The sequence below is a fragment of the Pollachius pollachius genome, assembly GCF_949987615.1.
Source record: "Pollachius pollachius genome assembly, chromosome: 6".
Lineage (NCBI taxonomy): Eukaryota > Metazoa > Chordata > Actinopteri > Gadiformes > Gadidae > Pollachius > Pollachius pollachius.
In genome coordinates this window covers 13,915,574-13,941,504 of record NC_136939.1, presented here as the reverse complement: position 1 = coordinate 13,941,504, position 25,931 = coordinate 13,915,574, and the positions used below count along the sequence as shown (strand labels likewise).

The window sequence follows — 25,931 nt, the reverse complement described above, 5'->3', positions numbered from 1 at the left end:
ACCGGCAGAAAAGGAGTAAAGAAAGCATTAGAAAGCATCGGCTCTTTGAGAAGATTAGGAGCTAGGCCCAATATAATGAAATTCAGAGAATTTTGCAGGTTGAGCAGGAGAAGCGGAACAGTGCCTTTAGGTGTTTTAAAATTGTTCTCAAAGGTTGTTTGGTTTGCAAAACCTACAAAATGTAGGCTGTGAAGGCCTAGGGTTTTTTTTGCCATGTTGACAAGCGCTGATAATTAGGAAATTGTGAACATAGCTGCTAACTTTAATGTCTGTTGTTGTTGTTAATGTCGTGACCTACTCTTTGTAGATCATATTATGTACTGATCTCAGGGAAACGTGTTAGCATAAATAAACTATCTTTGAATGTTTGAAGAGTATGTGCGTCAACTTATGTGTATGTATGTCAGTGTATGTTGGTATTTACAATAGGGTTTATTGTATACTTTAATAACGTCCTTTGGTAGAACCTGAGAGTGAGAGAAAGTGATGGGATTAAAAGAGTTTGAACGAAAAGCCTTCTTACACATGAGCTGAGCATGCTCATGGACTGGCACGGTTGCACCTAATGAACTACGTACCACCTATAGCTTATACGCATTACTAGTTCATTATACAGACTAACAGTCTAAAATGTCAAAAAAAATGCGATCCATGAAAATGGGAATCAAATAGTATCAAAGCGTTTGAATATCCCAGAGCACTAAACTAAAACATATAATTGGGAAACTGCCTTGCATCGTCGATTACAGAAGCCTATATGGTGAGCTGAATCTTTAACCTATATCTTCATTCTTTAACAGGGGGTTTTCTCTATGTATATTAACTGTCATTACGTTTTTAAACTGCTGTGGCTGAGGGTTGTCTCGTTAATGTCCAAATCGCAATCCCTGGCCTATGCAAATTCAAATAGGCCCATATATGCAAATAGTATAGGTTAACGACAAGCTGGGACTGATTTTCCAAGAAGAATGGGGCAACTCACTTCCAAACATGCTTGCAGACTGGAGGTAGGCAGTACACACACACACACACACACACACACACACACACACACACGCACGCACGCACGCACGCACACACACGCACACACACACACACACACACACACACACACACACACACACACACACACACTGACAATGATCTTCCTACTCAAACCCCTCATTTAACGCTGTCATTGCGGTAAAAGGTGTTACCACCATACGATAATTGGCTGAGGTTTAATAATACCTTACTATTGTATAACCATATGGCCCCAGGGCCCCCTTGTGGGGTAACCTTACCTTCCTATGTTGGATGTTTCCAGTGCATCCCGCTTACCAACGACGGCAAGCCACGACAGGTGACTTTGTGTGTCTTTGTGATTTTACAAGAAAAGGCGGAGGTAGAAGAAACTGGCAACAAAACAGACAACAAACCAGGTGCAGGTGATGGCAAAAACTGTAAAAAAACAAACAAAAAAAAAACATCGGTATGAAGTGCAACTGTCCTACTCTAACCTAATCAAAGTAGATAATAACATCATATTGTGAGAAAAATATTTAAATGTCCATGAAAAACTATTTGGCCACTAGAGGGAACACTTTGACCTCTAGAAAGCTGTTTTAGACTATAATAGCAATTTAATTCATACCATGAAGGCGACCAATAGGCATCTCTTCATTAGCATGGATTTAATGTAATGGTTGGATACCGTTGTCCATCAAGACATATGTTTCAATATATCACACCTTTGAGTGTAAAGAACAATAACTGAGTAGAATTATTGGTCCATGGGATCCTGACCCAACAGGCTTAGATTAATTGGTAAAAAGATGTATTTATGGAAACTGTTTTTTATGGTTGGGATTCGAAATGCAGCCTTCAATTAGATATTTATAGTGTGCCTCATTTATAGCATGCCTCATTCATCTTGCAAAAAACATTATTGGGTCAACTCCAAGGATTTTCAAAACATTTGTATTTCTCCTTATGCTGATCAAATACCATTTCATGACTGGATCCACATATCAATGAATATTAAACACCATCTATTTGATTTGAAAGGGAAGTCTCTGGTTTAAGCTGCAATATCTTCATCCCCCCCTCTCCCCACACACAGAAAAGAAGATGGAGAGGGTTTATGTTAATTTTATTCACAGCCATTCACATTGACTACGATCATCACTTTGACAATGCATTTTATTGACGTGTGCTTCTATGGAAGAAAAAAAAGGTTATTTCACATGTAAACACATTTCATAAGGTCACTTAAATGTTGCAAAGAGTGTAGCTGAATGCACAGCAGCAAGGTGTTTCTCCACTTGATTTCATATTTCCTCTATTATCTTGCTGATACTTTAATGTAATTCTTATGGTTGTATGCGGAGAATGCCTGAAAAATTCACAAGCATGCACATGAAAGTCCCCCAGCAGCCTCCGAGACGCTTCCTCTTTAAAATAGGCCTAAGGCAAAGCAAGATGTGTTTTAACTTGTCAATTAAGGACAAAAGCAATTGAAAGAGAACAAAACAAGTCAATCTTTGATCTCTGTAAGGCCAAACCATAAGCACTGAGCAAAGACACTGAAAAAAATGGATAATTAGGATCTAGTGTAAAGAACGCATGTTGGTTGCTGTCATAAGAGATAACTTTGCCGTCTTTAGCTGTAACTATATTTGTGCAGCCACAAAAACAAAGGACTCAATAAGTTGAATCACTTGAAAGTATTCTCTCTTTGGATGAGGACTATTTTTGGCCCACATTGCATAGTTTATCTTATATCCTCAAGGGGATTCCAGAGAATTTATCATCTCATTCATGTGTGTTTTAAATTTTGTTTTGATACTTGGATAACCTCACCTTCATGACAACAGCCGAAAGGTAACCACGACCAAATCACGTGGGCAGTGGTCTTCGTTAGACCACATTCACATGGCATAGCAGTCAGAGAATTCATAGCTACCAAGTGCTCCTCTTGGCCTTAAATACTTCATTATTAATATACTCAGATAGATCAAATACATTAATACACAATATGCGTTTGCGTATGCATGCAATGAAATGCATACACACAAACATATGCATTTATGACCCAGGAGAAGTGAGAAAGCAAATAGGTCAAACCAGTGGTCCTTTTGCCATTATACTAATCTCCTAGATGCTGAAGACCTGCTAAATGAAATGTGCATAGGCTACAATAAGCCTATAATAGAGCTGGTCTTTCAGAAGACAATGAAGTATGACTGAACCGTCCCCCACTCAAACAGGGTTAGTGTTACAACAGCTGCATTTCTTTCACTATTTTGTTTTATCACCATTAACGGGGACAATGGTTTTACATTATCACACGGTAATCAAGTATAGTGATAACCCATTTGAAAAACATAAAATATAACTTCAGTCACTGAACCACTACAGGGTGAAAAGTAGTACATTTAATATTTTGGATTTTATCGACTACCATTACTTAAACAACGGGGTAAATGCTACTTTTATATGAACTAGTTTGGACCAGTTTTCCTGATTGTAGAGTACCGACATCTGTTACTTGTTGCGTGACCGAAAGTAGGCAAGAACAAAACCTCAACATTTTCTCCATAATAAAAAAAATAACCCAAATAATTCAGCTGAATATCAAATGTTCCATTAGCTGTATGATGGCATGCGCTGGCTGGGTGAAAGCTCAGGTCTTTTCCAGGCCATCACCATCCATGTCATCATGTCAGTACCCACTTTGCAGCAACATTTATCCTCAGAGGCCCGGGAGGTCAAATTCAGAAGGGTCCTGCTTAGGGGGCACTACACAGATGCACATAGTTTAGCTGCCATGGGGGGGTGCGCACACACACACACACACACACACACACACACACACACACAGACACACACTAGAGGAACGCGACCGCTGCCATCCATATCTGGCTGGACAGGAATATTATTAGCTTGCCGTCACTCGTGGACAACACTGATATGCTCTGACACGGTGCATATTCGTCTCACATCAGCGCCGGCACTCACACTAAGAACACGCGAGGGTGTTGCCAATTGACAGAGACGTCAAGTGTTTAGCATCTGGTTATTTGGACGGAGAGCGTATTATCAATGTATTTCAGGCCCTATCAGTAGGCTGCTGGGAATAGCCGATTCTTGATATGACACGAGTGACGTACAGTGGGCTTTCTTAGACTGGGGCGTTGTGAAAATATGTCCCCATAAACATCACTGTAATGGCCACCAGCTTCAAAACAATCATCCATTTGAGAACCATCAGTCAAGTTAGGTCAAGTCAATTGAGGACATGGTATTGTATTGAACTAGCAAGATTATCTCCCCCCCCAGAAAAGAATTATGAAATGAAAGGCCGATTAAAGTTTTGAATTGTAGCAGTCAATCCCTGTATTAAAAAATAAACAAAAAACAAAACACTTTTACATCAAATTATTTGAAGCAAACACGGGCATGCACAAGCATGAATGAGTCTCCCTGGGCACAATTCAACCGTTTAACCTGGGTCTCAGTGTGCTACAGGGCTTGGTAGGAACGCATGATACATCATTCAAACAAAATGCATAGGAAAAAATGCATTTGTTTCGTTGTTTTGTAAATGACCCTGAGTGGACAACAACATGGCAATGTTTGGTTCGATTCCTGACCTGCACAAGGCAATTATTTTTCTTGACGTATAGCAGACCAGATTCCTGGTCTTCTATAGTACACACATGCATTCAGAGTTAAATACTTCAGAAAGAAAAATAGTAAAAAACTAACTGGATCCCATATGGAGATGAGTACAAGTAACCGCCACAACTGCACTCGGATGCATTCCCTTTCAAAATAAAAGACTTGAACCGAAGATTGACTTGAAATGCTTTCCTATTCTTGAGATGCTTTCTTATAATCACAACATAAGGCTTTTGAAATAACGGCACCCTCACTGCAATGATACACAGACACATTTCAGGGTCTGGAAACACTGAAAGACTAAACATTTAACAACAGAAAAAAATGCTGCTTCATGTTTACCACGGTACACAAGAACCTTTGAAGCCAAGCATTTAAAATAGGATTTACATGAATAAATAAAATCACTCCCTTACAGACGTGTGACCCAGCACCGTTCATCAAAAAGCCAATGGCAGACTATTTTGGGGTACTCCTCTAGTGTTGCATTTGTGGTATTAATCTACATTGGGCAAGAAAGAAAAAAAAATCTCTTTGGAAGGCAGTCTCAAAAGGATAAAAAGTGATGCTGCATACATCACCGGCCAAACAATATCACCGTACATGCCCTACATCAGGTTAACAATAAATACCATCTGCTATAAATACAAACATTTCTCAATTGCAACCTTAATTTAGACAACTGTATCATTACCCATTTAGTAATAAGGAGTGTAAGACAAATTAACAACAATGGCAGTTTGTCTGATGACAAGTCTTATTATGGTTTGGTGAAGCCACATGGACGTTGGCGTCTCCTAACCAACTATTACAACCATAATGCCCGCCGTAGCTGTGCTTCTTAACCCAACGTCACTCTCAAATGGTGACATGATTAAAAATAAGATTCTCTAAAACTCCCAATTGGGCGTCATTTGTTGCATCGCTTTCCCTTCCCATTCCCTCTCTCGCAATACAGTGGGATGGATCCCTGCTCCCCGCACCACACCTCTTTATCTCCGTGTGCGTGTCATGGATGCAGGACCAGGGTCTGAGTAGTCTCCAGCGGGAGAGGAGGGGGGGGGGGGGGGGGGGGGGCAGACCGGTCTGCTCACAGTTTTATCGGTTTCACCTCCTTCCCCCATGTCTGGGTCTTTTTTCGTTCCGAGCAAAGTCTCCCCTACGTGGGGGGGTGTTACCGGTAAGGGGTCTCGGTCGGGTGGGGGCTCGGCCTGTAGAGCTGCTGCACCCGCACGGGCCTCCCTCCCGCTGCCGCCGGCCAGCCCCCGGCCAGCTGTCCGATGACGCGCAGGCCCACGGGCTGGCCGTGGCCGCTGGGGCTGAGGAGATGGCCCTGGCCCGGGCTGGGGAGCTGCTGGTCCAGGTGCACCGGCGGAGGGGCCCCGCCCTGGGGGCTCAGGGCCGGGCTGGGTCGCGGCGAGGCGGAGGGGCAGTGGGGCAGCAGGATGGCGGGCGTCAGGCCGTAGCGCAGGTGGAAGACGCGCAGGGGCCCCTGGGCCACGAAGCCGTTTGGCCGCACGAGGGCCTCCGGGGGGGCCGTCTCGGGGTCCTTCCTGACCTCTGGCACGGCCTTCCGGAGTGCCGGGGCAGGCTTGGTCTCGCTCGTGGGCCGCTTGGCCCGGCACAGCTCCTGGACCTTCTCCACCTGGGCACGGCGGATGTGGTAGGTCTTCCGGGAGCTCTGGAAGGACTCCAGGAAGGACTCCAGGTTCACGCTGCCCTCCATGAACTTCTCCAACAGCTCCTGTGGAGAAGAGCGAGGGGTCATCAGAGGGGGAAGACCGGACGCAACGAGACCACAGGATTTGTGAAACCACCTTGGAAGTGAAAATGTTTTTACTCTTTGGTATAAGTGGCTGGAAGGTTTAACCGGCGAACTCTCCCATAGTTCAGGAGTATTATGATTTCAGTTAGTTTGGCCGTGGTCTGGGGAGACTGGGGAAAGCCCGTCGATGAGGGTGGCCCCAGGATGGGGAGGCCTGGCACGGGGCCCAAGCAACGCTGACAGATGAAATACTTCAGTATCATGTTCCTGGCCAATTTGTGCATAATCATTTATCCTTTAAACAAGTGGTGGGATAACTCATTTCGCATTTACCATCTCCCCCGGACAATGATGAAGGTTTTATTAACACATTAACACCAAGACACTACACTCCTAGCCCTGCGGGCTGTTGTCTAACACGGCCGAAGCAAGCAACATGTGCTTGGAAAGCCAAAGGCGGTAATTAAAAGGAGTTTGCGGGAAATTTAGTAAATCATTACTCTTGGTATAGAGTAGGCAAACAAGTGGAATATGCACACTCTTTTGGCAGTGTAGGAATGTATTTTAATAAATGTTGGCATGTAAAAATATGCCTGTGATGTTCAATAACCTTCATAAAACATTAACGGCTAAAAAGCAAGAAGGCTAGCAAGTCTTTGATCGTAGAAGTAAGGTATTTAAATGCATTAATAGGATCTCAAATCCCAAGTAAGCAGACTTTAATATTAAGGCAGATGGGCTTAAGAAAGAATGAAAATCGCTAAATATATATCATTTTCCATTGCACCAGGATCCCTATAAACCTTGGCCTTAATCCCTCCAATATTCAAATGGTTCTGCCCTAGCAGAACCCCACTGTCAAGTCATTACCTCAAACAGCGCCAGTTGGCTAAAGTTACAGGGGTTGAGGTTGGCCCACAAAACTATTCATTTCACGTATTGGCCTGATTCGTATGCACACTGTTGCATTTTAAAAGTCAACTCTCTAGAGGATGTTTATTAAAAAGCAGAGCTACCATCTGCATGTCTGTCTGCATGTTCATATTCAGCCATCCGTCCTCCTAACTCCGTTATCCAGGAGGTTGGAACATATCCCAGATTACTATGGGCGTGAGGCGGGGAGACTCCCTGAAAGGGATACCAGTAATTGACAGATCATTTAGAGAGTCTAGGGCCTAGAGCAACAGGGTGAAACCCATGTGAAATGTGATGCAGATAGGATCAGGGTGCAACTGAAAGGGTGTAGGAGGTGTTGGCCATTTGGCCTTTGCCTTCGGAGATATGTTGGTCTCCTTGACAAAAGTAACGCACAATGGTCATCAGGCAAAAGCTAGTGAAACCAAAGGTGATCCTAAAAGCCAATTCATACATGACCTTAGCATGGAGTACATTCGTTTAAGATTTCAGGTTTGGATTCATAGCTGTATATGAAGCGATAACTCCTGAGAGGAGGAGTTCTCACGCTGCCCTGAAACCTGATAGCACTTTTAACATTTTCTATCTTCTGTACCCAGAGACCAAAATGAACAAATGCCATCAGCCTCTAGATTGAACCATTAGGCCGTTTTTCGCAGGGTACCACAGTTTAACATTACAAATGATAAAAACGTTACAAAAATAATGAATTCAACAAATCTGCCGAGCTTGTAAACAGCTCTCCCAGCTTGTGAAAGGGCCACTTTAAACCCCAGACTGTAAATGGTTTAAATCCCCGGGACACCAAAAGCAGTGTCATAATAATCATCACAAAGAAAAGAAAAAGTCGGCTGCAGGACCGCCATGTCTGCTGGCGAGGCAACACAACCCAATCCTGGCTACAGCCTTCACATCCTGCGAGCCCTCAGAATCCACCGGCCTAATTTCCCAGAGCTTAATGAGCGGCTCAAGCTCGACATGGGGAAGGGATGTCTCAGAAATCCAACAAGATTTATGTGGAAAACAGTTGAGCGAGGCAGAGCAACATCCGGTGTTGTTACAGCCCGCCGTGGCGTGCTATAGTCCGTGATGCCTGACCCACGTACGTCGGAGACAGAAATCAGTGGATTTCGGTCTGCTTTACCCAGCTCCTCAGTCCCCGGAACGGCAACAGGCAATCGACAGTTGCTTTGCGTCCTGCATATTTTTGTGAGCGACAGGAAACACTGTACACTCATCTGCCAAACAATTGTCCAGATGTTCTGAGCTCGCGGGAGTAGCAGAGCCAATTAAGCGCATCCCGGACGTGGCTCAGCGTTGGTTCTATCAACAGGTTTAAAAAAAAAATAATAATGGTGAGGCATCAGCTTTGCTGTCAGGAGACAAACAAGGATTTATTTAATACACATTGTAAGTGACAGGCCTTGTATAATGGTCTTTGTTGCCGTCAACCACTTGCTGTGTGAGGCAGCAAGAGTGGATAAAGAGACATCATTAATGAGACTTTTGCATTTGATCCCTGTTAATGGACAACCCCCTCCCGATGATGACAAACATCTCCTAGCGCACCCCGCTGCCATCAAATGGCAGCAGTTTGCTGTTAAGTAAACCTTTGGTTACGCGGTTACCTTGGGTTCCGACTCCACATTCCTGCTGTGGGAACGTGTTCCCGGAGATCTGCTAGATATTGGTTTGAGGGAAACGTCCACTCGGGAGCGTTTCGTTGGCAGGGTTTCTAGTTGAGGGGCATTAAAAGGGTCTTGCTTAATGACTGCCAACTGTATATTAATTAAGAAGAGAGATATGGATGGATGGATGAAAGAAGTACTGCATCTTTAACGCATCCAATCAAATATAATTCTGCTTGGGCCATCTCTGTAAACATTAGGTGTGGATAAGGGTAGGGGCTGACTAGGCTGTGTCACGATGCCAGCTCGATGGCTCAACAACATCAGTATGGGCTCCAGTTCGGTCCAGATTTTCACAAGCTGAGTTTTTTTTGTTCCCTGGTCCAATACAAATCTGGCAAAGCGGGAGACATTTCCTCGCAGATCATGAAAACGATTCCTGTAAAGACGTGACCCTAAAGGAAACTGCCAACCGTTTAAAGGCTTTTGGGGGGCTTTAAAATGAAAGTATACATTTAATATCATAGGATTATGGCCTTTGAGGACAATATTTAATAGTAAATGCAATTATTCTGTAGTATGTGCTGCCAAGTGCATATCATTTACACAGTGTGTGTGTATAGGAAGAAGAACTTCATTTGCAGTGTGAGCTCTTCAGTTTAAGAGGACTAGTTTGGACAAGTATAAACGTAACAGATTTGTTATGATGTAAATCCACAACATTGGGATTATGTGGAGGTGCTGCTGGATTAAGTCATGATCGTAAAACAGATATGAAGCCCTTTGGGAAGAGCAACACAAACCTACCTTCCCTTCTGTGTTTATGGAACATTTCCTGTATTTTTGTCTCGCTGCAAGAAATGCCATCCATCAAAGCAACATCTGTTTCATGTGATGTCCCTTTTAAAATGCACTCGCTATTTCTTACTTGAAAATACCAAACTTTGTCTATTCTTTTTTTAAAGAATGGGGATATAATATCCACTGAATGGCACTGTAAATCGACTCAAGCATCCCTATGTGATCCTTCTGCTGCTGGGGCCCCCTTGGTGGTAATCACTGTCAAGTGTCAATCATTCTCTGGACAAGAAGGTGTCATTCAAAGACAGTTCAAGCTTTTGCTTGTGGCAGTTATAAATCACGCGCTTGAGCATGACACACAAGGGCAGCCGGGCCTGAAGGCTCCTGGGCGATAACAAACCTTATAAGTTAAACTTGCTAGAAAATAAGATCACTAGCTTATTATCCAGCCCTCAATCAATGTTTCGCAGAATATCGTTTTAATGGAACTCCCAACGCTATTCCTACCCGGCTCTCGCCTACAGTGTTTTATATTTCACAGTTTTCTCGTATCTTACGGTTTCAGCTAGCTGGGTCAATTTTATCAGATGCGGCAGGGCTATTGAAACAGAGCACCGTATTGCACTTTCAAATACACTGTTCGAATGTAACTCTGTCATGCATCTCTATTATTTATACCTCGTTGTTTTTTTTACATGCTTTGTCTCCCTAATTAATTATTTATAGTATTCCGCCCCTGTTTTACATCTAATGTTTGGTTTTATGCCAAACACATTGGATCATTGCACTTGTAAAGAGCCAATAAAAGGGCATTTATGGTTACTTATTGTTGACAAAGGCAGAGCTTGTAAACAGTGTTCTGCATCAGTACCACTTCTAAGAAGTTATCATAACAAATACCTCAGACCTCAAACGGGAAACCGCTTCAAGTCCGTTTTGAATACCTAAATATTGTAGAATATAATACTCTGTCAAACAAATATGAATCAGGGATATGTAAACAGGCTGTAATCACATATGTCATGTGCTTTGCAAGTCATAATGTGCACAACATCTGTAGGACAGTTTTTTGTGTTGAACAAGAAAGTAGATCAAATAAGAGAATGAAATCAGCCTGGATCTTCACCTCCGATTGCTCCTCGGCCCGCGCCACCTCTTCCCGCAGCAGGGTCTGGGCCGTCTGGGGGCTGCTCCTGGGCCCACGGGTCTCTGACAGGACAAAGAGAGAGAGACCACTGATTTATCTGATAACATGGGATAGGGAGGGGGGGAGAGGGGGCGTTGTGGCTTGGTTTTGTTTGTCTTGATGCAAGTTTTGGAGGGGTTGAGGCAAAAAAAAGAATACGCAAAACGCAAAAAGGTCCAATGGATGGGAAAAAAATGTAGATGATAATAAGAAAAGTCCTAGGTGAACAGTTGTTTGTATTGGGTACTTCTTTCACAGACCACGTGTTTTTCACATCCAACTTATTTTTTCACTCTTGACTTTGATGAACACATTGTCTGGTTGAATCCTCAAACAGGACACATCCTGTGTTTTCGATGAAACAAAAGAAACCTGTGGAAAACGCCCTAAAGCCTGTCTAGGCGAGGATTTCCGAGACACAACACATGAACATGCATGCCCCCTCTCAATTATTTATGTCCACAGCAGTGCAATGGGGGTGGGGGGGAAACACGGCCCACTCATACAGAAACTGGTCACAATCTATTAGCTCCATGCGGCTGGGTAAAAAGGTGTGGCGTGTGGGGAGAGGATGGCGAGGAACGACAGTCGTGTTCCTCGCTGCTGGCTAGGGAAGGGTTCACTCAGCAGTGAGGGGCGACCAGCGGGCTGCTGCGATGACACCGACAGCTCCCGTGCCTCCCAGGGATGTGTGCGGACATGTGTGCGTGTGGGTGTGGGTCGCTCCTAGCGGTGCCGCTCAGGGGAGGACACACACTGCCGTGACGCTAATGCGACCTAGCATTCCGCGTAGACTAAGCAAGTACCCTCTTGAGAGTTTGGGTGCGGGGCTGTAAACAAAATAAATCCTTCTAGACAAAAAAATAAAACGTAAAAGGGTGCCACCCTTTTTAACAAGCCTTCGTAGACGCGCCACGCCCACTCCTGCCCCCTTATTGACCTGACCTCCGAGACCTCGCCGCCATCAATAAATAAACCAACACCACTCCACTTCCACGGGTCTAGCCTCTTGCTTGTAGGCCTCACTCTGCTCATGTAGATACGATCAACGCTCGCTCATGCATGACGATATCGCCTCTTGTTTGACCCACCCCGCCCCCCCCCCCCCCCCGATCCTGATGTTAGAGATCCAATGAGGGCTGACAGACAGGCAAACCGTGCGTATGTAGAGGCTGTATGTGACCTAATTTCCATAACTTTGGGGGCGGGGTAGGGTAGGAGTAGGGTGGCAATTGGTAAAGATAACTCGGTCAGCCCGGGGAGCTCATGTGGTCGACTACAGCTCAGCGCTAGAGGGATAGTGGCGCTGGGATGAGGGGTGACACCACAGAGCGGACTGCTGGAACAGACTGCGCTCCACAAGCCCCGAGCACAGCTGCGGTCAGGGCGGGAAAAAAAAAGACGAGACAGGGAAAGGCAGGACCGTGGAGACCGCATTATGTGGAGGAAAAACATGATGGGAAAATGATGACGCCGTTCAAATGTAACCAAACAAAAATCAGAACTCTTGTTACGAAAACAAAATAAGGTGCGATAAGTCTTTGGGCCTTGGGCTTACGGGCCGAACTGCAGCGCGCGTGAGAAGAGAAACGCACTGACATTTGCTCTACGTGGTCAGACACTCCTCCTCCTGTCTATGGTGACCGGTTCGCCGGATAAGTCAGTGGGTGTGCGTATGGCCTTGTACAGGAGCGTGTCACGCCTGCGTGGTTTGGTGTAGCTGGCCCGTTGAGGGGGTGTCGGGTGGCGTGCAGCATGGCCTTGGTGGAGCTCTCGTGGCAGACGACGACACTCGGAAATTAGGTGACCGTACCAGAAGTGCAAAGCCAAAAGCATCAAACACAGGTCAAGCCTCAGCCATTCAGGCAGCCGGGCGTGTGTTGCCTAGTTGGGTCATTGCATTTCCCTTGATAGACTGAAATCATGGGAAAGGCCGAGATGGGAGTTACTCAGTTTTGCACTGCTTCCAGGTTAAGAACTTTACAACTGTGGTATCCAGGCAACATGCTTCGTGAAGCGCCACGCAAAGACACAGATTGTGGGGGGGCATCCGCCACAAAAAATACAAAGTGACCCTGCTGTTGACTGACAGTAGCATTTGTTTTCCAGCTATGAAAAAAAAAAGTAAACTAAAGCTGTTGGTGTCAGCATGGAACACTCTTTATCAATGCTAACTGGCAGAGTGGGGCAGAGGAAGTGTAAGCCAAGAATAGCCAGGAGATGTTCTTGTGAATGCCGACTGTACACAAATAGGTCACCGTACTGTAGACGAGTCTTTGATGTCCACATTTGAGCGGTAATTGAGGGGTAAGTCTAATCATGAATTATGCATGCGTGGTAACATCAAAGGGGAGTGGTACCGTAATGGTCACCACAATTTTAAACTACAGCAGACGTGATATGAACCGAAATTCGGGTGGCAGGTGGAATAGGATGGTGCCAAGTTGCCTTTGAACTATTTCTGGGTTATCTCTTCCAATGAAGGCCAGGCCCACAGCTAGTGGTGTAGGGTGGATATAAATACAACCAACTGAATTTTAAATCGGAGAAGTACTGAACTAAAGGAAAGTCAGTCGGAAATGGTGCCACTTTGACGATTCTCTGAAAAAAAGACACCATGGATCTGTTTTCCCCTTGCTAGCTCATTTCCATAACCATATATTATTCACCTGTTCAACAATGTACACAAGAAAATCAATCATTTGGCATAAAACACAAAATCCATGCAACCGCAGCAAAGACAATTTTGTGATGCAGTTCACACATGCTCTCAAGGAGGCTCCGCACCTCAACCAATAATATCTTAAAATGTTTCTGCCCCCACTAATCTAAATGCTGAGTGTGTTTCGTCAATTTCAGATTAAATCAATTTGAATCAGATACCGCCTACATTTTTCCTGCCGCCATGTCCTGTTTAACTTGCAAATAAATTCAGCATCTTGCCATCTCACGACAATACAATACTTTGAAAGCCAATTCTTAATTTTGTGAACGATTATGTTCCAATCCAGGCTTTTATGAATAATTGAAAACGCACCGTTGCATGTATTAAAGGTGGGTAAGGTAATAAGAAATGTGCCACCACACACATTTCAGTCAAATTTCCCAGCGAAATAACACTGAATGGGAACACCTCCCCCAAAATTAACCGTATGCTCAACCACATTTCAAAGCGTAAAAAGTGTGTGCCTAGTCCATGGGTATTGTGCAGTGCGTGTGGTGTGCACAATAAAGGCCCCCCTTCAGCCATACATAAAGGGACTCATGGCAGTGCTGACACAATAATGGAATGAACACATAGTTATGAGAAACATACACTATGTTTATATAACTTGGAGACAATCATTGGGTAGTATAGGAGGACTTTAACACATGCATGCACAGCAGCCGCTGTAGACATGAAATGCCCCCAAAACTGATAAGGCTTTTTCCTTTTATTTGATGCGGGTTGACGGTGATGCTACTCTAGTATTAGACATTTCATTAGCCAATAGTAGTAATGCACTCTGGTTGTTGAACAAAGCAGAAAATGTGAATGGGGGCCCAAAAATCGTTGGGGTGAAATTACCTCATAAAAACGACAATCTGGAAAGTACATGGACCTCACAGGTTTTTTTTAATGTTCATGTACAAAAGCCACCATTCACCAGTAATGATTCAATGAGACAATAAAGAAAATAACTTTGTGGCTGCTGCTTCCTGATAGACCCAATGTTCCCTTTTTTGAAGGGATTAAAATGGCTGAGGGGAGTCCTTTGTTCCCCGGCTGACAAATGTGTTGGTTGAATACCCAGGGAAGTTGAGCATAAAAGTCTTGCCTAACGGTTACAGTTGCCTTTGTGAGGTGAAATTAACCATAATCCTAGTGCAAACACCACGCCCAGCATCGACGCTGTCAGACTGAAAACGGGAGGCGTAATAAGCACAGTCGTACTCCACACTGGTGTGTTATCATCCTCGTCGACCGCTCAGCTCCAAACACTCGAGCTCCAGAACCTAGTGTTCCTCCCCTCCATTCCTTCAAATTCAATATATTGAATTTAACATTAACGCTCCAATGAGAGTGATCATTAAACCAATATATTGCCACAAGGCCACTTTGCTGCAGCCTAGGGTTTTAGGGAAATAGCCCTAGTTGTTTTATGAATTAGATGAGGGCTTAGGGAAGAGGACTGCCCATATTGATTTAAGGCCACTTTATAATATGAGTCAACGGTAGAAAATCCAGTGGGGGACCGATGTAGCGCAACCAGCTCATGTCAGCATTAAGAGTAAATGTTCTTAAAACAAGTAGGGATGACTCAACATAACGAAACGTTAACTAGGACTAGGACTAGGAAGATCAGATAATCATTTTCTTGGGGGAAACGGGGACACCCAGAGGGGTATGCATCAGTGGAGCTTAGGTGCAGAAACAACAGTACGGAGAAAGATAACGCTAAAACTCGCCTGGAATGACTCCATTACTCAGGAATGTAAATCAGTTTCACACTTTTCACACTTGAGACCAGGGGGGAAAGAAAGAAGGGGGAGTAAAGGGATGGTGGGATGGTGTGCTTGCGTGTGTATGTGTGTGTGTGTGGGGGGGGGGGGTTCACGTTTTACCCTCAATAACCTAGCTGACCAGCTGGCTCCATTGGGCCAAAACCGTGGTCTGCCTTCCTGCCACATCATCGACTACATGTCTCTTCGCTGGAATTAATAGCCTGGAGATATACGACGAGCCTGTGCTCCGCGCGGCCATGCTGCGCCAAACCAGAGTCAGATGTTCAGGGGAGGAAGGAAGGAAGGAGCTCCACACCCAGCCTTCTTCGCTGGGGATAGTGCATGGGCCATGTATGTGCTCACGTGGTGGGTGCAGGCGTGTGTGGAGCAGGAGAGCAAGGGGTGGAGGGCTTTTTTTTTGTGTGTCACAGGAAGTTTGACATTCCACCCAACTTCCATCACTGGACAGCAGCAGCTGCTGCGGCACTGAGGAATTTATTCTGAAAAAAAAACGTCACTTTAAAAAGGGTCGGCTTGAACCCGAAGAGTTCCATCCAAGAATGCGTTGAAAAGATAGGAAAAACAACATGAAAAACGGCCAAGATCAAAGCGGCGGATTAACAACCAGTTTCTCTTTGTATGAGTTAGGATTTATCGCGCTAATTTTTTTTCAAACAAGTTCATGGAAAAAGGCATCTGCTGCTAATGCACCGCCTTTGGAAGTGTCTACCGTTTAATACCAGAAATGTAAGGAGGCTGCCAACATGTGTGGTCCTTTATGTTCCTGATGTGTGAGAGTTACAGAAGACCAAACCAACATACTGTATCAACACAGTTTGCCCACATCACCCAGGTCTTAGTACAACAACATTTACTGGACTGGCCCGGGTTGCTGCCCTGTCACCAAGCATGACTTGACTATACAAAGACAAACCCCTCTTCCAGCCCCCGCTGGCTCTTTTCTACTCTTGCAACAAATTCCTTAACGACTCCTGCAAACTCCCCACTGGCATACGATACGTTCCCATGACCGCCAGTCAAAGCTATGCTGAGGATTACTCTGAGCAGTTGGAGAGCCGCGTCTCACTGGGGGAAAAAAAGTGTAACTGAAGCAAACACTGAAGAGAATCCCATTGCAACAACCAGCGCCTCATTCATTGGCTTTTAATGAAGAAAATAGCGGGGAGGCTAGCTGGGAGACGAGACGGGCCTTTTCAAATGTCAAGGTTTCAATGTTGGGAAAGGAGACGAGAGAGAGAGAAGCCAGTAGAGTTAATAAAAAGTCAATGTGCCCCTTGTCCAGTTCTGAGGATAAGTACAATGGGCTGTGGGGTGGCAATGAACTGAGAATTGGGGTTACAGGGAAATAAAGACAGGGGCAAAACAACAAGGGGCAGTGGTGTCCCTTTCTTGTGTGCAGTATCTATCCATATCCACCATAATATAATCCCCCTCAAGCTTGCAAGTGTGCAGGTCCAAATAGGAAAAAAAAAATAGGAAATGTGAAAGTCTCTTTCAAAATTCACAGCTAAAAGGCTTTTATATCTTAATGGCAATTAGACTGTGAGATAATGCCAGCTACTCGGGGGATATCGGCTGCCTAATTACTTTTACCATTGCCTGAGATTCAAGACAAAAAAAAAAAGGTGGTATTTCATCCAAGCCCCTCTCATGTGCCAAGTGGTCACTGGAGACAGAATCCAAGAGCTTAAAAAACGGAACCGAGAAGATGGTTAGCATTTGGCGAATTAAAACGGTTCGAGTTGACTGATAATGAGCCAGTGAGACCTTTTCTCCCTACAGACGCACTAATCTCACTGTTGGATCCCAATAGGTGGGCTTCTCTGTCTGCACCTACAATCCAAGCCCACTGTCCTGCCAGGGTCGGGAGGTTAAACGGATGCCGCCACAGGTCTGCTTAATATCGAGTACGCCTTGTCAGGGTATGGATAAAAACCCATTAAAGCACCAAGAAGTGTATGCAGTCAAGGTGTTGCAAGGAATGAACCTTTTCACCACAGGCTGTCAGCCACACTGATCAAATGTACTTGATCCTTTTAATGGATGATCCTTGAAATCCCCATGCGAACCCAGAGGCGTTCCAACTAATCTGCCGCCACGCCACTCAAACCAATCAGCCTCATGCAAACCCGCCCCGAGTTGCTCCTCTGTGCTTCTTGCTTACCCAGCTGCTTCCGTTTCTCCCGGCACACGGTGGTCAGGTTGGAGAGCTGGCGGTACTTCTCGGCCAGCTGGAGCTTGCCGGTGTTGAGCGGCGGCCGGCGGGCCAGGGTCTCCTCGGCCAGCCCCCGGTTGGAGGCGAGCAGGGACTCTCTCTGCAGCTGCAGTTCCTGAAACTGGAGGAAGGCGGAGGTCGAGCTCATCACTGTGTTAGCTGTAGAAAGCTAAGAGGAGATCCCTTAAGAGGCTTTGACCAAAAATGAAATGTGTGGTCCGATGTCTTTCCGACGTCACGGCTTTTTTGGGGGGATTCAAGTATCTTTTTGTTACATGACCGATGTTCTACCACTAACATGTATTGTGAAATGATTGAAATGGATTGGTTCTTAAAACAAACGGTACTTTGAGTCCTTGCGTGTACCTTTTTCATCTACATTTCACTAGATTTTTGTCTAAGTGTCAGCGCCATCAGTGAAGTCGTCCGATGTGAATTGCACAGAGATCCATGCTTCACAGTCAGAGCTACAATGTCTTTTTCTGAAAAAGGATAAAGTATTCGATATAAAGCTAAAGTACATAGATATCCCAGTAATAGCACAGTAATTATAAATGCAAGATTAATTCTGTATTTAGTCTTATGAAATGACCTTTCATATATGCCTTAATTAGGCTCATAGAAGCAAAGCATATAACCCTGAGCAGTACTCATTTGCACAGGCTATGCTGCTAATACGTATATTTTCTCTCATGGCCTTGCTTCATAATATAACACTTCAACCAGAAAGCGAAAGAGTAGGATTTAGAATATAATGTGGCTAGTTGACCCAAACATTATTCCCTTGTTCGATTTGGTCTGTAATATGTATTCCATTCAAGTTCTGAACTAAATGAATGCAATAAACAATTAGGCAGGCTCTGGGGCAATTTCTGCTCCTTCTGGATCAGTAGAGAAACATCAGAGTGCACAAGAGCTCATTTAAAAAGCGACCATGCTGCAGTGACACCCTGCAGAAAGCCCAGCGCCTCGCAGTACTGACAGCGCTGCCACGTCAAATCACTGTGACTAAAACCAACAGCTCGGGCCAAGCAAGCAAAGCTCTTAAAACCGCTTCGCAGATGACAACAGAGGAAAACCTCCTGTCCACTCAGATAAAAAGCAAAAAAGGCAACAAAGGGGCTTCTTCACTGGATGGGGGTGGATGTCCCATAACACGTTGTTTGAGTAAGTCTGATCCTTCCCACAAGAGGACACCAGCCCCGTCCCAGGATGCATCTGTCCCATCTTGCCTGGTGTCTTCCATGCACCGTGATCACGGGAGGAAGCCGCCGCATACTTAGCTCACTTCCCACACTCTGTGTGTACGAGCGTAGTAGGGCCCGTGCACAAAGGGCACGGCGTGCATGTCTGACAGCTGCTTCACTCACAGCAGATCTCACGGCTCGCACCGCAGAACAAAACAGCATAGAGCGGGGAGCGCTTCATTTGTCAGAGCATGCCGGGGTGTCGGTTTTGACGCAGCACATCAAACAAAAAAGGAATTCTAATGTAGTTCCGTTCTAACGACGTTCCTTTAAGAGGGTCTGAGGAGGTCTTTATGAATCGCGGTGACTAATATTGCATTGCATACGTGATGCATTGTCTGGCCCTGGCATGAAAGAGAACAAACACTATGTCTCAATGAAGATCCATCAGAGCTGATTTTATGGGGATCTCAGTGCACTATATTCTTACCAAAGTCTGGCTTCACAGCTCACCAGCTTGTAATTGAAAAAAAAAAGAAGAAAGGCCTACAAAGAAAAGGTTATCCGCTGCCCAACACATTGACAGGATTGTTGTAGATCAGAAGAAGGAAACGCAGACAAAACAATGAATTCCCAAACTAAACGACATTGACCTTGAAGTGGAGCCAAGATTTTCTACATCCCAACAGGAAACAGCATCGAGGGGGGGATTCTTTTAAGCCCCCAGCACACGAGTAGGCCCGACTGTTGCTTTCAGAAAGAACATAAATCCAAAGCTCCCTTCTGGGATTTTATTGGTCTGTCTCTGTTCCATCAATTCTGCAGAGTCAGACACTTCTTGCCATATCCTTCTTTCCAGACAGTGCCTGTCTTCAGAGCCCAAAAGGGGCATTTTCTCTGCAGCTGACCACACCATGTCATCAGCTACTTGAGCAACCAACCCATTATGAAAAAAAATAATAATAATAAATACACTTATAAATGTGAGCCTATGTATCTCCCATATATTCGATCAAGGCATTGCATTTCTTGCTGCATGACCTTGCGATGAGTCATGGAATCGACGTGCGGCTTCATTGACCACACTTGGCCTTTGATAATACAGCAGGTCCCCTCTCCTGACCACAACACCATATTATTCTCTCTGCAGCACTCCATTAAGCCCACACAAAGTGTCTTTGTTCCATTGCTCCCCCATCCACCCCCACCAAGAACCCCAATCAATTTCCCCTTATCATTTTACGACCTTGGTCGTGCTGTACGCCAGAATGCCTGCCACTGCTGCATTCTCCTTATCCAGAGAGCTGCAGGGTGCTTTATGAATGTACCGCTCGTCTCCACGCGGCGTGTAACAAATGCCCGTCGGTCACAGAACACCCGGGTCCGTGTAACCCATATTCAAACAAAGGTTTTTTGTAAATGTATGATAGAGAGAAAATGTAATCAAAGAAAGGAAAAAGGGGACATCCTGGGGGCACACAGCACAGAATAAGTTATCTTGCTGCGACTCTGCAAATGATGACGGATCACCTTTAGACAGTTGAGAGCTGTAATTTAAAAAGAAAGAATAAGGACCCTTCACCATGAACCAATTATGACCCTTCCATTCCACGCCTTTCTTTGTCCCATTTCGAATGTGTTCTGTCAAAATGATGCCTTCTGCTAGGCTTTAGGGCCAAGAGCTTGCATTTGACATTTGGGGTACTAAAAAGTTCAATCACAATGATTCACCATCACGGACCAGGCATCCAGGGAGCACTATGCATTTAAGGAGGCAACAACGTCAGCAAGTCTACCCTCCCGGCGAAGAGAACAACCCCACTGTTGTCTTCCCCGGGCAGACATGTTTGACCACATTCAATTTGGTAAACTGGTATTTTGCTGCTCCACCTTTGAAAGCTCAAATATATATTGTCCTCACTGAGATCCCAGGCTTATTAGGTCTGTGCAACCTCAAACCACTTTCTGGAGACACATGGCTGCTTGCGAGGCTAGTGGGATTCGGGATCCACTCCCTGAAGGGGGAATCCATGGTTTCACTGGAAAGTTTGACCGATATTAAGGGCCTGAAGAGGACACTGAAGAAGTTGTCGATGAACCTGACATCTTCACATACAGCGGGAGTGGACAAGGGACAAGGTAGAACCTAAAATGAAGACTCCACCAGAACCAGTGCAATGGGTTTTATAGTTAGTTACTATCAAGGTTAGCCATGTGAAAAGCAGGGGGTTGGAAATGCTATAGGACAATGCTGTGAGTCAGCGACCAACCGCAGGTGCCTTTAAGAATGTGTTAGATGACCCAGAGACCCCCATAACAGGGGTTGTGGTATGTGATTCGTTTACCTTTAAATACCACTATATTACTCAAACCACAGTCATATGGTGTAGGCGTATATGCACAATTGACAATCGGCATATACTGTAGTCATTGTATACGAACGACGTCTCTTTGTTGGTATGCGTTGGATGCTCGTTTGTATTCATACGTGCACTGAGATCCAACGGCTCTCTGTAACATTCACAAAGGCAGTATACTCTAATGTAACTTTGATGGAAGGTGCGCGTACACACACACACACACACACACACACACACACACACAGGCAGGATAGACTGTGCTTGCTATAAGATTGTTGTTAGAGCACACACGTGCAAACAGTTAAAATCCTGGGCGAAACGTTCTTATTCACACAGACAATAACGATGACAAAAGAGATGCACAGAATGAAACGGATCGCCACTCAAACGCCCATTGGATGAGCCAGATATGTTATTGTACACACATTGCACATCGCATCATGTGGAGAAGGGATATTAACATCCATTTTTGGCACTGGCCATATGCACACTACAGCAATGTGTCCATTGGATCCGTTAAGAATGAATCACACACTTTAACGTTACCTGGAATCACGAACAACACGTTTCAGTTTCTTTAGTTAAAAGAGAGGACAGTGGAGAATAAACGCTACCTTTTCATTGAGATTAATGATTTGGTCCATTTTGTCCTCATTTTGTAGAAGCTCTCGGAGTTCGCTGGTGCTCAGAGCCCTGTAGCCGTCAGGGCAAGAGTTTGCTTCCTTTAGGTTGGACATTGTATTTCTTCCCTGCGTTTCGGACGATTTGAAACATAAGCCCGCTCGGTTACATTTCGTTCACGTCGGAATGCGAAGTGTGCTCCGACCGTAGACTATCTGAGAGACTGGCAAGCCCATCAGAAACCAGAGAGACAGCTCCCACTAGTGTCCATGCAGCATCCGGTTCCATATGCACTTCCGTCTTGAGCAGTTTTTTTCTGTATACGTTTTTTTCAAACCAAGGGTCTTTTTGACGCACGCAAGCCAGACATTCGGAATCGAAACGAATGACAGGACTGACGAGAAAAATGATACTTTTAATGGCATTGCTAGATGGATCGGTATGAAGTTTACGCGAAGTTGCAAGAATGTAACCAGTGGAACTAAAATCTCTGTTAACAAGCGAGCCTGCTGTGTGTTTATGACTCTTTTGTTGGTTTTTACAGTCAATGGTCCCCAATTAAAGTTACTCATAGGAATACCTTTCCTCTGTGCTCAATAAGTTAACTAAATGAACCTATCCAGATGTTATTTAATTGCCTTCCTTTAGGGCAGCATAGATTTTATCACAAGTGTGTTCACACATTTAAATTGTACCTAATTAATTAACAAAATAATATCTGTCAATTAGTATCACTATCTCTCCATTCATTTGCTCATCCATCCATCAATCCTTTAGGGCAGCATTCGTGACCATGAGTAAGTAACGATGTAAAAGAACAAAAGCATTTCCTAAAGCAGCTCTTTTATTTGATGCATCAATGATGATATCATAGAATTACAGGGGAAATTGTTGCTATTCATATTTGTGAGCCACAGCATAGAATCGATAAAAAGCCTTAAATTATATATATATATATATATATATATATATATATATATATATAAAGCTGCTGCTCATATTCTGTACATTCAAATATGTGCTGCAACACAATTTCAGCATTCATATGTTGAGTATTTTGAAAGGGTAAAAAAAGGGAGTCAATGGCAATATTGGCATTACTCAATGCTTTAATTTAAAGTACTCCCTTAGTTACGCACGGATCTGGGTAGGCTATTAAAAATACGTTGATACAAACATTCTGTACGAACTATCCTTCATAATCGAAATCACATCCATGTCTTCCCTCTAACTTATCCTACGTCATCATAATCTTCTCCATCCTGGTGGTCGTTTTCCTCCCCAATGTCGTCGTAGTCCTCCGTAGACATGTCAATTGAAGGACAGCTTTGCCTTGAGTTCATCGGTGGTGGAAGAACCAGTGCCTCTTCCTCGTCCACCTTTACATACTCGGGCAGTTCTCTGATGCTCTCGTAACTATCTAAAATACAAAAAAGACCAAATTATAATAGGCCAAAGTATAGGTGCTGAAGCTGTTTATATATAAATATATATCTCCAACATTTCAATAATATATTTCAATGTGATAACATGGAAGAGCTATCATGGGACAAAGAAGATACAGCTTACAAAAAATTTGAAAAATGTTATGAAATAATTCATATTCATAATTTTCGAATGCCTTTCCCTCAAGATGGAATGTTCACTGTTTTTACCACTATCAAACTGAGTCCTTGGTGGTAAGGGAGGCTTAATCTCTTCCAGATTCTTTGATAAATATATGTTGCTTCTGAAAATGCAGAAAAGAAGGCATTAGTATGTATAAGCATTCAAACATAATGATGGATTGCTTGATTTCAAACTTAAGTCTTTACTTTGCAAGTATTCTTAAGATTAAGAGAATTGTATGTGTTATTACTGACTATATCTCAAAATAATAATTTACCCTAAATAAAATGTTGGTTCACAATGTTCATGCACATGACAGCAAGTTTACCTAAATACTGTTTATGTAAACCATAACATAAGTTATTTAAAATACATAAATATAAATAAATACATAAATAAGAAATGGCCAAATAATGAAACAAGAATAAAAAAAGTTGATCTATATAACACCTGCTGGAAGTCATATAGTCAACAAGTCTGAAAGACACTACAAAATAAAAGGGCACCTGCAGGATGCTATGCCCTGACTAAAACAATTCCCCATACCCTGCACCCCTGACATCCCACACTAGCCCCTAACTCCCGGAGGCGAACCAGGCCCAGCACTGCAAAAGACACCTCAGCGGTCAACCATAATCAAGAACGAGGGGTTAAGTAGGAGGGGACAAGAAGGGTTCATTGGAAGACAAAGCAGCTTCTTGGAAACAGAAGACGATAACAGAAGGGGCATTTATAGAGGAAGGAAGTAATATGAGAACTAGTGCATGTCTTACTGGACATTTAATACAGGGGGATTGCAGGGTTCGAAATATCCATTAGATGGACCTAGAAATGGAAAGAAAAAATGGATGAAATAATCACAAACACTTTCTTTAAAGTTAAATATACAGGTAGAAAAATACTTTAAAAGGTATGGTTGCTGATCATCTCAAAATGTATTGTCCTTTTGCATTAAGGTCATTTCAGAAAGAGAAAAAGGCACAGCTGCATGACATACCACAATTTGGAAGAACAAGCTTGAGACCATTTTTTAAATCACCAAAGGACAGCAATATACTTAAATAGTAAAGTTTATGAATAAAAACACAGGATGTTCACTTGCTGTGTAATACAAATCAATAACAATAACAAAGGAACATATACATGCCTTAATGTTGTGGTTATTACATAGATAAGTAAGTGCAAGACAATTACATAAACATGTAAAAGGGGATTCAATGAATAATTAACTGTTGTAACACCAAAGGTAAGGCATCCTACATACCTTTATGGATTATATACTTGTTGATTAGAAAGAAGATGAGGATTACCACCAAAGATGCCAATAGTATACCTACTAGCAGCCATATCCACATGTATTTCCGCCAAAAGTCCATTTGGTGCTTTAATCAAAACAAAAATAGGCAAAACAATTCTCTCATAAAATATTTCATTGTGATTTTCTTTTATTACATATTTTATTACATATTTTATTACATCTGTTCATCAGTATAGTGTGAAATAAATGACCTGCCACTTCCCTTTTTTGTCAGCTGACTAAGCTTCAAGTTTTTTTGAAGCTTAGTATTTTTAGAAGATAAGATAAAAAAGGAGTATACAATTCATTACGACTGCCAAAGTTTCGACAATGATTTCTGGTGGAAATCCAAATAATTGAAATTGTATTACTATAAATAAAACCCAGAAAAGGCACTGAATGGCAATATAATAAAAGTTCCTGTAAAATGCATGGATTTTCAGTACTAAGGTGTGAACTACACACTCTCCAGTGGACCTCATTGCTCCCAAATATGAGGAATGACTCACATACACATGCATTTAAGACAGGGAAAAACACTATCAATGCACTGCATCCTCTAGCAGCCGATTCCTGTGAAGTTCCTGTTAAACTCACATACATTGTCCATTCTGCTCTAAAAGAAAGAAGTCCTACTCATTCAGCTCGACCATTAGTTTTACATTATTGTTAGGGTTAGGGTTAGGGTTATTATAATATTATCATTGCCGCATAATCTCTTTAAAATGGCTTACCTTTTCCGGACAGGGATGCCTGGCTTATTATCACATCAACCGATGAATTTTGAGAGTAGAAGTAAGAATTGAAGTTTTCATGGTTGGAGACCGGGGTTTTGAGATCTGATCTTACCCTAACTGTCGGCTAATTTCCGCTGCGAACATAAGGAACTTCAAGAAGTTCCCCCTCCCGCCCCGTAACACGCTCCAATGACTTCAGTTTATGTTTGGTGTTTTGTATACTGCCGGTATGTTTGATAGGTTAAACGCAAACAAGCTTGTTACATGTGCGTGTCTGTGTGTGTGTGTGTGTGTGTGTGTGTGTGTGTGTGTGTGTGTGTGTGTGTGTGTGTTTGTGTGTTTGAGAAAATGTTTTAGGAATTATACATATATTTATATAGATGCAAAACATCATGTATTTTCCTGGGTAGTAATTCATATAACAAAAGTGATTTTTCAATCTA

At 43.5% G+C, this 25,931-nt stretch overlaps 1 protein-coding gene and 1 long non-coding RNA gene across 2 annotated transcripts; both read right to left on the bottom strand.

Moving 5' to 3' along the window:
- Nucleotides 1–5,804: 5,804 nt before the first annotated feature.
- Nucleotides 5,805–21,972, bottom strand: vps37d (VPS37D subunit of ESCRT-I). The gene is made up of 4 exons (XM_079737756.1): nt 21,840–21,972; nt 17,628–17,799; nt 10,898–10,980; nt 5,805–6,406 (listed from the first exon to the last, which is right to left on the bottom strand). The coding sequence occupies exons 1-4, from the start codon at nt 21,960–21,962 to the stop codon at nt 5,837–5,839; spliced, it is 948 nt and encodes a 315-aa protein (XP_079593882.1). The 5' UTR covers nt 21,963–21,972; the 3' UTR covers nt 5,805–5,836.
- A 743-nt stretch (nt 21,973–22,715) lies between these two features.
- On the bottom strand, nt 22,716–25,653 carry LOC307077466. The gene is made up of 5 exons (XR_013811939.1): nt 25,486–25,653; nt 24,719–24,836; nt 24,228–24,279; nt 23,502–23,575; nt 22,716–23,266 (listed from the first exon to the last, which is right to left on the bottom strand). It is a non-coding gene; the product is annotated as an uncharacterized lncRNA (long non-coding RNA).
- Between the last annotated feature and the right edge of the window lie 278 nt (nt 25,654–25,931).

Bases quoted from the DNA above. Each gene is read 5' to 3' on its own strand.
- vps37d (XM_079737756.1), bottom strand. From the start codon at position 21,962: ATGTCCAACCTAAAGGAAGCAAACTCTTGCCCTGACGGCTACAGGGCT. The intron at 17,800-21,839 runs GTAGCGTTTATT...GCCTTCCTCCAG, and splicing joins TCATTAATCTCAATGAAAAG to TTTCAGGAACTGCAGCTGCA. The intron at 10,981-17,627 runs GTAAGCAAGAAG...TTGTCCTGTCAG, and splicing joins GGAGAAACGGAAGCAGCTGG to AGACCCGTGGGCCCAGGAGC.